This window comes from Perca flavescens, chromosome 2, assembly GCF_004354835.1.
Source record: "Perca flavescens isolate YP-PL-M2 chromosome 2, PFLA_1.0, whole genome shotgun sequence".
Classification (NCBI taxonomy): domain Eukaryota; kingdom Metazoa; phylum Chordata; class Actinopteri; order Perciformes; family Percidae; genus Perca; species Perca flavescens.
The window spans coordinates 18,198,181-18,215,829 of NC_041332.1; the positions used below are offsets into that span (position 1 = coordinate 18,198,181).

General features: G+C 38.9%; 1 protein-coding gene across 1 annotated transcript; it reads left to right on the forward strand.

Moving 5' to 3' along the window:
• The first annotated feature begins 4,758 nt into the window (after positions 1-4,758).
• On the forward strand, positions 4,759-16,677 carry LOC114562500 (von Willebrand factor A domain-containing protein 7). The gene is made up of 17 exons (XM_028588895.1): positions 4,759-4,840; positions 6,217-6,515; positions 6,790-6,997; positions 7,281-7,366; positions 7,496-7,589; positions 8,628-8,756; positions 8,840-9,026; positions 9,300-9,469; positions 9,642-9,754; positions 10,399-10,515; positions 11,017-11,220; positions 11,328-11,448; positions 11,579-11,731; positions 12,373-12,449; positions 13,947-14,111; positions 15,467-15,790; positions 16,246-16,677. The coding sequence occupies exons 1-17, from the start codon at positions 4,759-4,761 to the stop codon at positions 16,675-16,677; spliced, it is 2,961 nt and encodes a 986-aa protein (XP_028444696.1).
• Positions 16,678-17,649: the final 972 nt, after the last annotated feature.

The window sequence follows — 17,649 nt, forward strand, 5'->3', positions numbered from 1 at the left end:
GCAGCTTTCAAACATGTATCAACTTCTCTATTCCTGCTGAGTCAACATACATGTAGGAAAGATTTACTCTTTTGTCCTCTTTTGTGTCTTCTGTCTGGGGAAGTAACCTCTTTAAATGTGCCTGTTCAAATCAATGATAAATTAATGCATTTTAATTAATTAATAAACCCCTAGACTTTAATAGCTCAGATGTGTTTCAGCAAGTTTTCTGATCACTTTCAAAACTTTCTACACATACAAAACATATTCCACACATCTGTGTTTTCTGTGTTCTTTTTTTTAGAAAAGTTTTAACAAATTTGTGTGAAAAAGTGATGTGGATAAATGCTTTGATTTCAAAAAGTGGTTGGTAAATGTTCCCTGCATCCCCGGTGTAAATGACACCAATTGTTTGAATGCACAGATATGTAAGCACTAACTGTCATGTGGCCAGTGATGTAATTTCGTATGATATAGGAATTGTTGTAAGAATGCGTTGACCCACAAAACATCATGTAACAAGAATACTGGGCTTCCATGAGTGCTCACCCAACTTTTGGCACATTTTACTGTGTATTCATAACGGAGGAATGTTATTTCTAAGTTATTCTTTGTCACAATCATACACACACACACATTCTTCTCTGATATGTCACAATGACTTGTTGATTTGGTAGGACACGACTCGTTTAAAATGCCAAAAAGCTTATGGAGGGAGTGAAGAGGTGAAAGTATGCCAGCTACTTCTCCACCCAGGTCATAAACAGAGGAACATTTATATTCTTTACTGGGTTGTTTTATGCTGTGTACAGTGACTCACAAAGACTGAGAATATCAATTAAGAGTTAGCACAAATTATGCTGTTCAGCAGGATTTTGTGACACAGTGCAGACAAGATTCTTAACTGTAATCCACCAGAGTTGCCACTGTGCACGTACAGTACATGGTTATAACTTTTTTAGTATCTCTGATTTGAGATTAGTTAGACACAAGTTAATGTTGCCATCTCATGTATATGCACCAGTTTCCACCAGGAAGGTTTAATTGTCTCTTTTCTGCTCTGATTGCATCAGGACTACAGCTTCTTCATAACTTCATAATTTTTTTACCATTGCTTATCTACTGTAATTGAACCCCCCTTTGACCAGCCAATTTCCATGAATACTGGGGTATTTTATCATGTATATGTTATGAGGCCAGAAGAAGGAAAAGCCCATTACGTGAGTTGTGTGTTGTGTGTGTGTGTGTGTGTGTGTGTGTGTGTGTGTGTGTGTGTGTGTGTGTGTGTGTGTGTGTGTGACTGACTGACCAGGGGTGATTAATCACTACACAGGGTTTCCCAAAAGGAAACAATGGTGTACCTATAATGTCCTGTATACATGATTAATCCACACAAGTAATTAATAACCTTTGTTATTGGGTCTTTAATCGTTTGGGTTTTTTCGTTCTGTAATCTCGTTTTGTTTGCCAGCTGGATCTGATGGAACATTCTCCAAGGAAGCTTTGCCAGGTGTGTCTTTGCTGATTTTAGTGGGTTAACTTTGTCTAATGAAAGCAGCATGGTAGCTCACTGATGAGCACTGCCACAGCATGGGCGTCCTGTGTTTGGGTTTGAGGATTATCTGTGTGAAGTTTGCACACTCTCACCTGGATCTGCTTCATTTTCCACCAGGTACTTCGGTTCTTTCCTTCAGTCTAAATGTATGCAAGACAAGTTAAAGCCATAGTTCAACATTGTGAAAAAGTTTGTCACCATTGTGCCTGCACAGAGCCATATACTAAACATATGTGCTGGGGGGACAGCAAATTAGGCAATAGTTACAGCATGTAAAGTCCCCGTCAAATCACAAATTGTAACTTGTTCGTTCTGTTTGAGTACACCAAAACAAGATACAACAATTTAATTTGTGAGCTTTAGAGGCGTTAGTAGACTTTCTTTTGAACTTTTGATAAAGCCAAGCTAGCTGTTCCACTTGCTTCCAGTCTTAATGCTAAGCTAAACTAGGCTTGACATGACCTCAGAGATATGAATAGTTTGTCTATGTTTTTTAACCATGTGAAAGAGAGATCCATCAATCTGATAGGTATGAAAAGCACTCTCACACCCATGTTAAAATTAAGCAAGATGTGTGGGAGTTCTTCCATGGTATTCTATTCGTCAGCTCAAGACAGATGTATATATAGGAGGGAGAAATGAGGACAACACTCACTGTCTCTCAGCGCACACACTTGCACACAGTCTTAAAAATTTCCAGATAACACAGGTCTACGCACAAAATAATCAACCTGAGTGTAAACATTGAATGCCGATATAAAAAGCCTGAAGCAGTGGAAACATCTGAATAAGGCTGGACTGCTAAAGAAAAATGTGCACACAGATAAGAGTATGTAAAATGTTAGAGCATCTTCTGAACATTGTTGACTGTGTGGTTAATTAGTTGAAATCTTACACATATTGTAATTGTTTTAATTCTTTGAAAATTAATATTGTCATAGTACTGTTTTGTGGATATATTTCCAGGGATCTGTATTTAAAATAAATCTTTCAGATTAGGTCAAACATTGATTAAAGAATATTTAAATAGCACATGAGATGCTGTTGATTTTATATTCTCATGGATTATGTTGCAACTCTTTTATGTTGCAAGATTTTCATAATTGACTGAACAATATTCATCGTGTCTATGCCAACTCTGAAACTACACGAATTTTCAAATCCTACATGTTAAAAACACGTTCTCTTCAAAAGATTGAAGTTTATATGAAGAACATCTATGAGTATAGCACTAAATAATTTCAACAAGCATTATTTCCCTTTTAACACCTTTCAATGGTGAGACTTTTGTGTTTGTATGAAAACATCTTGCAACATTTTGTCAAATTTGGAGGCGTCATAAAATGTAGTATTACAAGTAAGACCTTGCAACCACAATGTTATTCATTTTAATTCATTTATTTCACCTTTATTTATTCAGGCAAATAATTAAGATGTTTTAATTTGCAATGGTGGCCTGACAAGTGGCAAAGCCACTTAGGTCAAAATAAGCATATTAGAGCATTGTATTAATATCAATTCTTAAAAATTATATATATATATATATATATATATATGGTATATTGTATGCTAAAATGTATGGTGGAAATGTCTTTATGAAAAGAAAACGCTAAATTCCTGCAGCAGGTGACAAGTCAAATATAAAAATATAATTAAATATAATGCAGTAAGGCTCTCAGGCATTCTGTATTGCTTTCAAACATGTATCAACTTCTCTATTCCTGCTGAGTCAACATACATGTAGGAAAGATTTACTCTTTTGTCCTCTTTTGTGTCTTTTGTCTGGGGAAGTAACCTCTTTAAATGTGCCTGTTCAAATCAATGATAAATTAATGCATTTTAATTAATTAATAAACCCCTAGACTTTAATAGCTCAGATGTGTTTCAGCAAGTTTTCTGATCACTTTCAAAACTTTTTACACATACAAAACATATTCCACACATCTGTGTTTTCTGTGTTCTTTTTTTTAGAAAAGTTTTAACAAATTTGTGTGAAAAAGTGATGTGGATAAATGCTTTGATTTCAGAAAGTGGTTGGTAAATGTTCCCTGCATCGCCCGTGTAAATGACACCAATTGTTTGAATGCACAGATATGTAAGCACTAACTGTCATGTGGCCGGTGATGTAATTTCGTATGATATAGGAATTGTTGTAAGAATGCGTTGACCCACAAAACATCATGTAACAAGAATACTGGGCTTCCATGAGTGCTCACCCAACTTTTGGCACATTTTACTGTGTATTCATAACGGAGGAATGTTATTTCTAAGTTATTCTTTGTCACAATCATACACACACACACATTCTTCTCTGATATGTCACAATGACTTGTTGATTTGGTAGGACACGACTCGTTTAAAATGCCAAAAAGCTTATGGAGGGAGTGAAGAGGTGAAAGTATGCCAGCTACTTCTCCACCCAGGTCATAAACAGAGGAACATTTATATTCTTTACTGGGTTGTTTTATGCTGTGTACAGTGACTCACAAAGACTGAGAATATCAAATAAGAGTTAGCACAAATTATGCTGTTCAGCAGGATTTTGTGACACAGTGCAGACAAGATTCTTAACTGTAATCCACCAGAGTTGCCACTGTGCACGTACAGTACATGGGTATAACTTTTTTAGTATCTCTGATTTGAGATTAGTTAGACACAAGTTAATGTTGCCATCTCATGTATATGCACCAGTTTCCACCAGGAAGGTTTAATCTTTTTTTTTCTGCTCTGATTGCATCAGGACTACAGCTTCTTCATAACTTCATAATTTTTTTACCATTGCTTATCTACTGTAATTGAACCCCCCTTTGACCAGCCAATTTCCATGAATACTGGGGTATTTTATCATTTATATGTTAAGAGGCCAGAAGAAGGAAAAGGCCATTACGTGAGTAGTGTGTGTGTGTGTGTGTGTGTGTGTGTGTGTGTGTGTGTGTGTGTGTGTGTGTGTGTGTGTGTGACTGACTGACCAGGGGTGATTAATCACTACAGAGGGTTTCCCAAAAGGAAACAATGGTGTACCTATAATGTCCTGTATACATGATTAATCCACACAAGTAATTAATAACCTTTGTTATTGGGGCTTTAATCGTTTGGGTTTTTTCGTTCTGTAATCTTGTTTTGTTTGCTGGATCTGATGGAACATTCTCCAAGGAAGCTTTGCCAGGTGTGTCTTTGCTGATTTTAGTTTAGCATGGTAGCTCACTGATGAGCACTGCCACAGCATGGGGGTCCTGTGTTTGGGTTTGAGGATTATCTGTGTGAAGTTTGCACACTCACACCTGGGTCTGCTTCATTTTCCACCAGGTACTTCGGTTCTTTCCTTCAGTCTAAATGTATGCAAGACAAGTTAAAGCCATAGTTCAACATTGTGAAAAAGTTTGTCACCATTGTGCCTGCACAGAGCCATATACTAAACATATGTGCTGGGGGGACAGCAAATTAGGCAATAGTTACAGCATGTAAAGTCCCCGTCAAATCACAAATTGTAACTTGTTCGTTCTGTTTGAGTACACCAAAACAAGATACAACAATTTAATTTGTGAGCTTTAGAGGCGTTAGTAGACTTTCTTTTGAACTTTTGATAAAGCCAAGCTAGCTGTTCCACTTGCTTCCAGTCTTAATGCTACGCTAAACTAGGCTTGACATGACCTCTAGGTCCGTACTTGACAAACAGACATGTTGAACTATTCCTTTAACTGGAAACAAATTACCCAGAGATATGAATAGTTTGTCTATGTTTTTTAACCATGTGAAAGAGAGATCCATCAATCTGATAGGTATGAAAAGCACTCTCACACCCATGTTAAAATTAAGCAGGGTGTGTGGGAGTTCTTCCATGGTATTCTATTCGTCAGCTCAAGACAGATGTATATATAAGAGGGAGAAATGAGGACAACACTCACTGTCTCTCAGCGCACACACTTGCACACAGTCTTAAAAATTTCCGGATAACACAGGTCTACGCACAAAATAATCAACCTGAGTGTAAACATTGAATGCCGATATAAAAAGCCTGAAGCAGTGGAAACATCTGAATAAGGCTGGACTGCTAAAGAAAAATGTGCACACAGGTAAGAGTATGTAAAATGTTAGAGCATCTTCTGAACATTGTTGACTGTGTGGTTAATTAGTTGAAATCTTACACATATTGTAATTGTTTTAATTCTTTGAAAATTAATATTGTCATAGTACTGTTTTGTGGATATATTTCCAGGGATCTGTATTTAAAATAAATCTTTCAGATTAGGTCAAACATCGATTAAAAAATATTTAAATAGCACATGAGATGCTGTTGATTTTATATTCTCATGGATTATGTTGCAACTCTTTCATGTTGCAAGATTTTCATATTTGACTGAACAATATTCATCGTGTCTATGCCAACTCTGAAACTACACAAATTTTCAAATCCTACATGTTAAAAACACGTTCTCTTCAAAAGATTTGAACGTAATCTTGTGATATTGCGTAGCACTACTGCTATGTATTTGTTTAATGTTATTACTGTATGTGTGGTGAAAATTTAAAAAACTGTTTTATTTCACTCCTTCCTGCTCTCTGTGTTGGTTTTGTCTTTCTCTTTTTTCTTAAAGTGTTTTCACTTTCCACTTGTTGCCTCATTAGACCTGGTTCACTGCCAGTAACTTCTTTGTGCTTGACCACATTGTTCTCCGTTGTAGGAAAGAGTAAACTAGCAGAGACGGAGGAGTTGGGACAGTTGAGACAGTATCAATCCAAATTTCTTCCTTCAACTTCATCGTCCTCCAGCCTGTCCTCCATCATGGCTGCCAGACAGACAGTCATGTTCCTGGCGGTGGTCTTCCCCCTGTCAGGCCTCATTCAAGGCTTTCAACCACTCTTCTCATTTCATGGGAAGTCCACCACTCACCGTGACATCACACAAAGGGCGGTCCTCAGAAAGACAGCTGAGGTCTGCAGAGACATTGCTGCCTCTAAAGGACGGGACTTCAGCCTGACTGTGAGTTAGAAAGCCACGCTGAAACAGAGAAACTGGGACAACTTTGGTGGATTCAAATATCAAGATTATATATTATATGTTCTATGAATTTTGAAAATAAAACACAGATTCGATTCCGACTCATGGCCCTTTGCTGCATGTCATTCCCCCTCTCTCCCCTTTCCTGTCTTCATCTGTCCTGTCAAATAAAGGCTTAAAATGCCCAAAATATAATATATACTGTATATTTTTTTCAAACATACCAGTCAGTTATGTGTCATGTCTTTGTCTCTAGATTGATGACAGCCTGTCAGCTGATAAGGTGCAAAGGGCCTGTTCCTCTACAGGTACCTCCTCCTCTCTCCTTTCAACTGTCAGGTTCCAAACGTCCATCGCTAATATGTACTTCAGCAACGCAGCAGTGGACGTTGTTTTTGCGCTAAGTGAGGAGTATCATTTTGATGATGAGACCTTCGAGAGAGGACGGGACGTCATCACAGCAGGTACACATCAAACCACGTCCATGAAACAACAAACAAATTAAAATATATGTACATTCCATGAATTTTGTTTTCCAAAAATGTATTGCATACAGAGCATCAAATGCAGTGTTCCATTGGTACAGATGTGTGAACAACTTGTGGTCAGTTAAAGCAAGTGTTTAGAACATTAAAATGACCTCTTTCAGCCACCTAAAGACACAATTATATAAGTATAATGTAACATCTTACAAAGTGCAGCTTCAGTTTGTATCTAACTCTCTCTGTTCTCTATTCTGCTACTGAGGTGTGGCTGCCGTTAAGGCCAGTGTAAAGCTGGAGAACTTTGTCGCAGGGAGGTGGACTCTTGGACGAGTCTGTCACACCTTACAGGTGAGATTAATGATCATTGTTACAGATTGTTGAGGGGAACGGTGGTGTTATTTGGGAGGTGTGAGGCATGAAGAAAACAACAAGTGATAGTGGTGTGGTCAATGATGTTTCATATTCGGTATATTTAAGGACTTCTACAGCCACAGTAACTGGGTGGAGCTGGGGAAAACCACACCTTACAGCACTCTAATCAAACCAGACCAACTTCTTGAGAATCTGGCAGGTATGATACTTCTACAGTTTGTGGTTTTAGCAGCGACTCTTGCCCACACAACTGCTGCTGGGTCACACTGACTGTATACACTTGAGTAACAAATCACACAAGGCACATTGTCAGTTTATCTGTCATCTGTCAGTTAACAAATACTTACCCTGCCTTGGCATGTGCGTGCACACACACAAATGGGTACATTGCTCAATATTTTACTCACACAAGCCTACAGATTCGTAACCACACAGTGCATGCTTTTCTTAAAGGACTTATTGGAAATTTAGCTTTTTCACCGTAACCCCCAGAGTTAGACAAGTCCATACATACCCTTCTCATCTCAGTGCGTGCTGTAATGCTGTCTGACGGCTCCAGCGGCATCAGGCCAGCACAGAACATCAGGTGAATGGTTCCAGTAATCCTACTGCTCCCAATAAGTGACAAAATAACGCCAACATGTTCCTATTTACATGTTGTGATTTATAGAGTCACAGCGTGTACAAAAAACAATGTAACATGAGACACAGCCGTCTTCTAACCATAAAAAAAACCGGGAACTATATTCTCAGGCGGAAGAATATAGTACTTGGGCGGAGTGATATGCTCGCAGCAAGCCTGTCTGAGAATATAGTTCCCGGTTTGTTTACTGTTAGAAGATGGCTGTGTCTCATGTTACGTCGTTTTTTGTACACGCTGTGACTATACAAATCACAAATAGGAAAATGTTTGCGTTATTTTGTCACTTTTGTCACAATTGGGAGCAGTAGGCTAGTTGGAACCAGTTACCTGCAGGATCTGTGCTTGGCTAAGCTAATGCTGGAACCGTCAGACAGCATTACAGCACGCACGGAGATGAGAAGGGTATGTATCGACTTGTCTAACTCTGGGGCTACCGGTGAATAAGCTAAATTCCCAATAAGTTGGCGTGTTCCTTTAACTAAAAAACATCAAACTGTTAAATACTGTGTTTGGAAAACTGGTTTATATGTTACCCCACGTTTTCAGATGAATTAACCATGCCATGTTTTATTTCTGTTGTTGCATTTGACTCAGGACTAAGCACTCCAACCTGTAGAAACTGTACAGGAGGGAACTGTGACAACAACCTTCTGCCTGACCTGCTGCAGCAGGGGCTTCTCACTTCAGGCTACTTCAACGTCTTCTCCTCAGCAAAACCTGCAGGTGACTTTATGGAACCGTCTACACTAAAAGTATTTTGTGAACAGATGTAGGTGAAATAAGAAAAATATTCTCTCTCCTCCAAGGTAAATGCAGCCACGGTGGAACATTTGACCAGACAAGCAGACAGGAGCCAGTGGGAGGCATCAACAAGGACGACGTTGGGTCCAGTCATGGCTCACTTCACCACAAAGCAGCTGATTTGGCTGTGAATGCCACTATGGAGTTACTGGAGGACATCAGAGTAGCTGTCGGAGACAAGAACTTCCTGCGGTATGGGCCACCCACACCTGAGTCATTTTGTGAGCAAAAGGCTTGTGTGGACACGCCGACAGTTTTGTTGTCATTACTTAGAATTCCTCACAGGGTTCGGCAGAAACTCAGCTTTAACCAGGAAGGCTGGATGTCTTTTGTCTTGCAAATCAAAAAGACTATACTAACTTGGCTGCCTTTTAAAGACTTAGTTTCTGGTGATGGTCATCATTGATAACTACCAGACGAATTACCCTTGATTGGCTGGATAAGGTCTTTCTTGTGTTCCCGCAGATTGATAGGCCTGTCCCAGTCCTCTGTGCTGTGTTTTGTCATTGACACCACAGGCAGCATGAGCGATGACATAGCCGAGGCAAAAAGAGTTTCCTTCAACATCATTGACAGTAAGAGGGGAACCCAGCAGGAGCCCTCCGCCTACATATTGGTACCTTTCAATGACCCAGGTACTGACATATTTGAAAAATATAAATAAAGTAGGCATAGTTCTACTGTGAACATTAAGTACATTAAAATGTTCTACCATTGTAATCTCTGTATTTATCCCCTGTAGTCAAACTAAAATGTATGATTAAGTGAGTGACGGTAAGTGCTAACAGGTATCTATTCTATATCCAGGTTTTGGACCTCTGATGATAACAACCAATGCAGACGTCTTCAAAGACAGCATCAACAAGCTGACGGCAATGGGAGGAGGAGACATCCCAGAGTTGTGCTTGTCTGGACTGCAGGTGTTGACAAATGTGTTTTTTCCACTGTTATTATCCACTGCACCTTCTACTTGGAATGACCTACAGAAAACACTCAAACTACAGTGTCTAATTTCCTTAAACGATTTTAAAGGTTATGTTAAAACCATAGAACATGAGTCCATCCACACGTGCAAATGTTTTAACTAATGGTACTTTTATTTAATTGAAATGCACTTGAGATGTCTTTGCCTCGCACTTGAGATGTCTTTGCCTCTTTTGTGTTTGTTTTGTGATTGTAAATAGTTTTTTTATATAACAAACTTGTTCTGCTATATTGGCCAGGTCTCTCGTGAAAAAGAGATTTTATATCTCAATGAGACTAACCTGGTTAAATAAAGGTTAAATAAATAATTTTTTTTTTCTTGGAATCATTCATTTAGACAACAAAGTTTTGTAAAGCAACAAAACAACAGCAATTATCATCATGTAGTGAAACAATTCCACTTAACGTGGCTAAATGCTAAAATTTTATTACTGCCCGGTCATACTTGGAATGGAAAATAAACCTCAAAATGTAAATTAAAAAAGTCACTTTTCATTCAAATCCATGTTTGTCATGTTTTTCTTTTCTAGATCATTTTTAATAAATAATATTTTTTTCCTTCCCCATATACAACTGACAGCTTGCCCTGACTGCTGCTCCACAATCGTCTGAGATCTTTGTGTTCACTGACGCTCCAGCTAAAGATGCTCATCTGAAAAGCACCATCCTTGCCCTTATAGAGAGCACCAAGTCTGTGGTAAGAGTCCACTTTTTTTATCATCCTTGCTCTTTAAATGCCAATACAACCCAAGAAATGATAAGGGTTTATTATTATTATTATTGGTATTTGGGGTGGCAGTAGCTCAGTATGTAGGGAGTTGGGTTGGGTCGACCCGGTCCAGTACGATGGTGGACTGGTAGCTGGAGAGGTGCCAGTTCTCCTCCTGGGCACTGCCAATGTGCTCTTGAGCAAAGCACTGAACCCCCAACTGCTCGGGGCGCTTGTCCATTGACAGCTGCAGCCCCCTCACTCAGACATCTCTCCATTTGTGCATTTATAGGTACTGAGCATGTGTGTGTATTTCAGGCCTGTGTGTAATGTGTGTTCTAACAACAGAGAGAAAACGTAATTTCCCTTGCTGGATTAATAAAGTATAAATAGAATAGAAGATAGTATGTAAACAATTGTGGACAGGTATACCATGTATGCAGGTCTAATATAACCTTTACAAGTATTTTTTCTATCTTTATACTTTAGGTAACTTTCATGTTGACAGAAGTCCTGGCCAGTCGACGGCGCCGCAGAAGCCCTCAGGGCGTAAGTTCACGTGAAATGAGCCAATCAGACACCCAGCTGTACCGTGACCTAGCCCGAGCCTCTGGAGGCCAGGCCATTGAGGTCACCAAGTCAAGCCTTTCTCTGGCCACAGTTGTTATAGAAGATTCATCAGCCAGTGCTGTGGTAAGACATCGACCAAGAAAATGATACCTGACTGAAGATGGTACTGTATAGTATGTGAATAAAAGTGCAGTTTCTGTTCCTTCTTCCTTAAGGTGACACTTTTTCAGGTAGTGAGGAATCCTGGAAGGCCTGATCATTTTACCTTTACTGTTGATGGATCACTAAGGAACATTACTGCCTACATCACAGGAGCCTCATCTCTCACCTTCAATCTCACCAGCTCCACAGGTGTTGATATTGCTAATTTCCTGTTAAGTGTCTAGATTTTTTTTCCATATACAGCCATTAAAAAGAATATTCAGCTCTGTTTGTGCTAGTAGACAACAGTGTTGTTTTAACATGTTTCTCTCTCCTCCAGGTGTCTCTCAGAGTTCCAGCCAGTCCAGTGGTCCTCTGGCATCCTTCACCACAGTGGGAAACCTACGTCGTATAAGCCTTAACACTGACAACCAAACAGGATCATGGAAAATCAGTGTTGACTCTAACAACCTCTACTCCGTTAAGGTTACAGGTCAGTAGTATTATAGAGATATCCTGTAGCCAGTCAATGTTAAATGTGAGAATTTTTCAAAAGATTTTATTTGTTTACATGTGTGTGTGCCATTAACTGTGTGTGTGTGTGTGTGTGTGTGTGTGTGTGTGTGTGTGTGTGTGTGTGTGTGTGTGTGTGTGTGTACATTAGGTCAAAGTTCAGTGAACTTCATTTATAATCTTGTGGAAGCTCACGGGGGAGCCCACGGGGACTTCAGTCTGAAGGAGGGACGTCCTCTTTCAGGTTAAACTACATTTTAAATATTAAATTAATTATTAATTATTACAGTTTGTACTGTGGAACATATGTAATATTTAGTCTTTTATTTCTCATTGTCCTCAAAAACATATTTTAAAGAACAATCTGCCTTAAAAATCTTATAGTACAATACACTCCCCAAAAAGTCCAACCCATCAACCCTAAACTATTCAGTCTCTTTTCCAGAGCCTCTCAATCTTCTTATGTACATACTGTTCATGTCTAAGGACCCGTCACAATGATACACTCTCTCTCTCTCTCTCTCTCTCTCTCTCTCTCTCTCTCTCTCTCTCTCTCTCTCTCTCTCTCTCTCTCGTCACATCTTTCAGGTGGTAATGCCAGCCTCTTGGTTACTGTGACAGGAAGTGACACGGTTAATGTCACAGAGGTCACTCTGTGTGACAGCTCAGGGCCAACAGAGGTCAACGGATCACTGCAGGCATGTCACATGTTCTACTTGATGAACTTAAAAGGGCCATATCCAGTAGCTAATGTGTATACTTTACTTTTCTGCTTACAATTTTCTATATAAAAACCAGTGGTGGAATGTAACTAAGTACATTTACTCAAGTACTGTACTTAAGTAAAATGTGAAGTACTTGTACTTTACTTGAGTCTTTTCTTTTCATGCCACTTTCTACTTCTACTCCATTACATTCCAGAAGGAAATATTGTACCGTTTACTCCACTACATTAATCAGACAGCTTTAGTTACTAGTAACTTTACAAATTAAGATTTTTGCACACAAAACAAATGTAGTTTTTTTAAAATAGAATGTTTTATTATAAATTAAACTACCAAACAATATATAGGCCTACACTTACAGCTGACATGATTAGACAATTAAACACAACTGTTTTGATCGTTCCCAGTTTCTAAAGTGAGGATTTTTCTGCATTGATTACTTTTACTTTTAATACGTACATTATCCTTATGATACTTGTATACTTTTACTTAAGTAACATTTTCAATGCAGGACTTTTATTTGTAAAAGTATTTTTTATAATGTATTATTACATTAAAATAAGATCTTATATTTTCTACTTTGAAGGAAGCCATTAACATTAACAACAGAAGTTGTCACTTTGTTGACTGGTAGCTGAGCCTCACATTTTGACTACTAGCTCCATAGAGAGTCTTAAAAACACTCAGAGCAGAAATACATGTTTATCCGTCTAAATTACAAAGCAAGGCTGCAACAGAGAAAAAAAATCATCTAGTTTAATGTTTACAATGGCATTGCATAACAGTGGCAAACACTACTTACAATCTAAACTAGAAGTCAAGAATAGTCAAACTGTTGTTATTCCGACTGTCTGTTACGCCCCAGTCTAGGGGTGCTTAGGACGCAACATGAAAAGGCCCCATCTTCCCCGTCTCCCAAATACCCACAAACAAATATTTGTTTGAATAACAGAAAACTTATTTATTTTACATTAAGTAGAAAATATAGATAACATATAGATATAGGTAAATTATACAAGGCTTCAGGGTGACCTGCCACCAACATAACCAACAAACAAACAATCCTGTCTAAGAGATAAGGAACTAACCTAACAAACAAAAGGGCAAAAATAATGACATGAGATGGGGAGATGGGGAGATGGGGAGACGAGGAGACAGGGAGACAGGGAGACAGGGACATGGGGACATGGGGAGATGGGGAGCATGACAAAATGCCTGTTGCCTGCAGATGGCCGCCATCTTGGCTCATTATATATCAGGTGTACCCCAGCTGCAGCCAATCAGGAACTCGGGCATGAGAGCTTCCAACCAATGAACTCCCAGCTATGGCACACACCTATTTGCATATGAAATTGGAAACAAAATAAAAAAAACTACAGGGCACACACCATACACAGCAGACTAAAGAAACAGTATGACCACAGTCATAACACTGTCTAATACTTTTATTTTTCTTTCTGTCCTCCACAGTCGGTGGGAAGTGGTAACTTCCTGGTGACATTCAGTGGAGTGCCAGCAGGGGACTTTGTGCTTCGCCTGAGAGGAGAGGACAGTGGCTCCACCTCCAGGTCAACACTGAGCAGCTTCCAGAGACAAGCCTCCACACAGATCAAGACCTCCAGCATCTCTGTGACTGTGAGTCTCAGTGATGCAGTTATTCACTTTGGTTCGGCATTTATAAAGGAATAATAAGATAAGAGATAAGACAACTTTATTGTCATACAATATATATACAGTACAGCACATACTGTATAGATGCAGTACATAGAGGAACAAAATGGTGCAAAACAAAAGAATCAACAAACGGATAAGGTCCAAACAACAAGATGCAAAAACAGGTACAAAACAAGATACACGGTACATACAGAAGGTAAAACAAAAGCCCATGGTGTGGTAACAGAAAAATGTGACTTGTGCATGCAGAGCAGAATGTAGCTGTCAGATCGGCAAGACTGAGTCTTCAGCCAGTGCTGTTTTCAGATCTATCGTCAGCATGCCATCATCCTCACAATAATAATGCTAACATGCTGATGTTTAGCAAGTATAATGTTTACTATGCTCTGTAGTTTAGCATGTTGGCAAGCACAAACTAACTAGGTATTAAGTCCTCCTTAAGGTGACATTCATTTTTCCACCAAATTTCATGGCAATTAGTCTAATGGTTAGCATGGATATTTAATAATGGGATATTTTAAAGTGCTCATGCTTATTGGCTTTTTCCCTTTTTGTGTTATATATCTTTGTTGTGCATGTTACAAGTTTACAAAGTGTAAAAGCCCAAAGTCCACCCCAAAGGGACTCCAACAGAAAACACTGTTCACAAATGCTCCAAACAGCTCTATTGTAGTCTAGCACTTATAGTGCATCACTTTGTAACACACGTTATAATGCTCGCCTAGCTGCTAGCATGGCACTCCCTCATGCTCTGCAACTGACTAGCTAGTAGTACTTACTGCGCATGTGTGACTCCCAACAAAGATGGAACAGAAGTGAGATGCCTCACTCTGTAGCTTAAACAGAGAGCTCAACACACAGGGTGAAAAGAGGAGCTGCAGTAATGTGCAGTACAACAAATATATAGTGTTTTCTGAAAATTAAACCATGTAAACCTATTCTGGTACAACCTCTAAATACAATTATGAACCTGAAAATGAGCATAATATGAGCACTTTAAAATTATTGTTGGTTGATCAGAAATAAAGGCAAAGCTGACCAAACACAGGGTTGCATTAACATAATGACTCAAGCTTGTTTTGGTCTGCCATTGTTTCTCTATCCTCACTATACCAAAGCCCAACACAGGAAATCCTTTTTATCATATTACTTGTAATTTAGTATAATTTTCTTTCCTCTGTGCTTCTTCCCACTCAAGGCTACCATGATGCATGCGTAGACCCATCAACATATACGTAATTCTATGCAATACAAAAACATATGTATAACTGTATATCTCTCTTTTCTCCCCTACTACCTTCCCCTCACTTTTTCAGGCCCAAGCCAACAACACCAACATAGAACCAGGCTCCACCATCTCCATTCCTTTCACAGTCGCCACAACCACCAACGGAGTTGTTAACGACTCTGCAACCGGGACATTCACAGTGCGAGCCAACAATGATCGCAGCTATACTTTGACTTCACCCAGCAGGGTCACCATAGCGGCGGGCAGTGGAGGCAAAGCCAACGGCACCGTGACCTTAACAGCACCAGCCAGTGCTGCATCAGGAACAGACGTGACCCTTACCATTGAGGCAGAAAATGCAGCTGCCACTGACATCAACTACGCTGTACTCAGGTTGTCTGTGGCTGCCAAGGTAGGAGGATGTAACTCATGTACTGAAGGTGGATGTGGAATAAAAAAAAGCAGGATAAGGTGGTGGTTTGGTGACAATTAATCCCCAGAGGAGAGTTTGGTGGCAAGCAGTACTGTATCTGCAACATTTTCCAACACAAATACATCACTGTTAAATCACTTATGATGAAAAGGGGTCAAATAAATAATATAAGCCAACTTCAAACAAATGGTATGTATGATAGCCATTTCCCATGTCAATTCTGGCATTATGACTTTCTGTCTTTGGCCATTTATTTACTTTGATGGTGATGATTTGATGGTGTCAGTGGTGCTTTTTGATTACAATAAGTATACTAATGTGTACGATTCTCATTACAATTGCTGATGTTAAAATTACATTTTCTATTATTTGTATGATGCTCAATTCCTGTCTTATTTCGTCCTCTCTCCCACTTTCTGTTGCTGTGTCTCCAGGTGACAGATATTACCCGCCCAGTGTGCCAGGTAGTCAGTTCATCCACCAGCTGTCCATCCTCTTCATCGCTCTGTGCTTCCTCCCAGTGGAAATTTATCGCTAATCTCACCGATGGCATCAATGGAACTGGCATTGAGAGCGTCACTATCCGCCAAGGGAACGGAACCCTCAATACCAGCACAGTGGCTGGAGCAGGGGGGGAGAACATCACAGTGGCACACTACAGCAGCTCCTGCTGTTCACAGAATGTAGAACTGGCTGCTGTGGACAGAGTAGGAAATGTGGGGACATGTGTCGGACAGGCTAGAGAATCTACTACGGCTGCCCCTACGACTACAGCTGCAGTTAACACAACATCCACTGGAGGGAACACTTTAATCATATCACACTGTCTCTGGATCAGTGTTGTGGTTTCTGTCCTTTGGAAGTAAAAGGGATAAATGGAAATTACACTGTAAAAATGTAATTTTAGCACATTTATCAAGTGTCCCCTCAGTCTTTTTTTAGCTTTGATGTGTTTTTCACGTGTGTTTAAAATACCACTGCTTGAAAAAAAGTATTTTTTTCTTTCCATTTATATGAAATCATTGTTGCTGACATCTCTTTAATTAACTAATATTAATTTCTTGATGTAAAAATATTATTCTATTTCATTTTATCATTTTATTTTATTCTACTTTGCTGGTTTGTGTTTTGGATACATAAAATAAATTAAGTGTCACTGAGAGATTTATTTATATTCCTTGTGGTGTGTAGATTTGCTGCAAGTCAATTGCTGCCATCATATCCGAGTGGTGATGCTAATGTAGAAGTGCCTGAAGCTGCCATGACTGCAAGGGCTGCTAGATACCAGGCTAACCTCAATGAAAAGCCCTCCAAACTCTCTCTTACAAATAATAATGAATATTTTCCCAAATATATATATATATATATATATATATATATATATATATATATATATATATTTTATATATACTGTATACAGTATGTGTATACACACACGCGCACACACACACAATAATACACTTTAAGAAGCCCCATCTTGTCGCCCAATGACTAGTTTTACTTTGGATACTTGGTATTAATACATTTGATCTTCTACTCAAGTAAAACTTTGACTTCTACTTCTACTTCTATTCGGTATTTTTATAGTGTAAAATAACTACTTTTACCCAAGTAAAAGATCTAAGTACTTCTTCCACCATTTACTGTACATATGATTTTACACCTCAGTTTAGCCCATTATCCATAGAAATGAGAAAAAATACCTGGAAACAAAAATGGGTTTTAAATATACTTAGGCTACAGTAGTATTTAGGATGGATTTTTCCTTTAAATTTCTTTTTTTTTAAGATTATTTTTTTGGGGGCTTTATTACATAGAGACAGTGGATAGGCATGAAA

What these genes read in the sequence shown, in the direction of transcription:
- LOC114562500 (XM_028588895.1), top strand. Translation starts at nt 4,759, where the DNA reads ATGGGGGTCCTGTGTTTGGGTTTGAGGATTATCTGTGTGAAGTTTGCA. An exon ending in AGGTCAACGGATCACTGCAG is followed by an intron (nt 12,450 to 13,946) that starts GCATGTCACATG and finishes TGTCCTCCACAG; the next exon opens with TCGGTGGGAAGTGGTAACTT. An exon ending in GGTTGTCTGTGGCTGCCAAG is followed by an intron (nt 15,791 to 16,245) that starts GTAGGAGGATGT and finishes CTGTGTCTCCAG; the next exon opens with GTGACAGATATTACCCGCCC.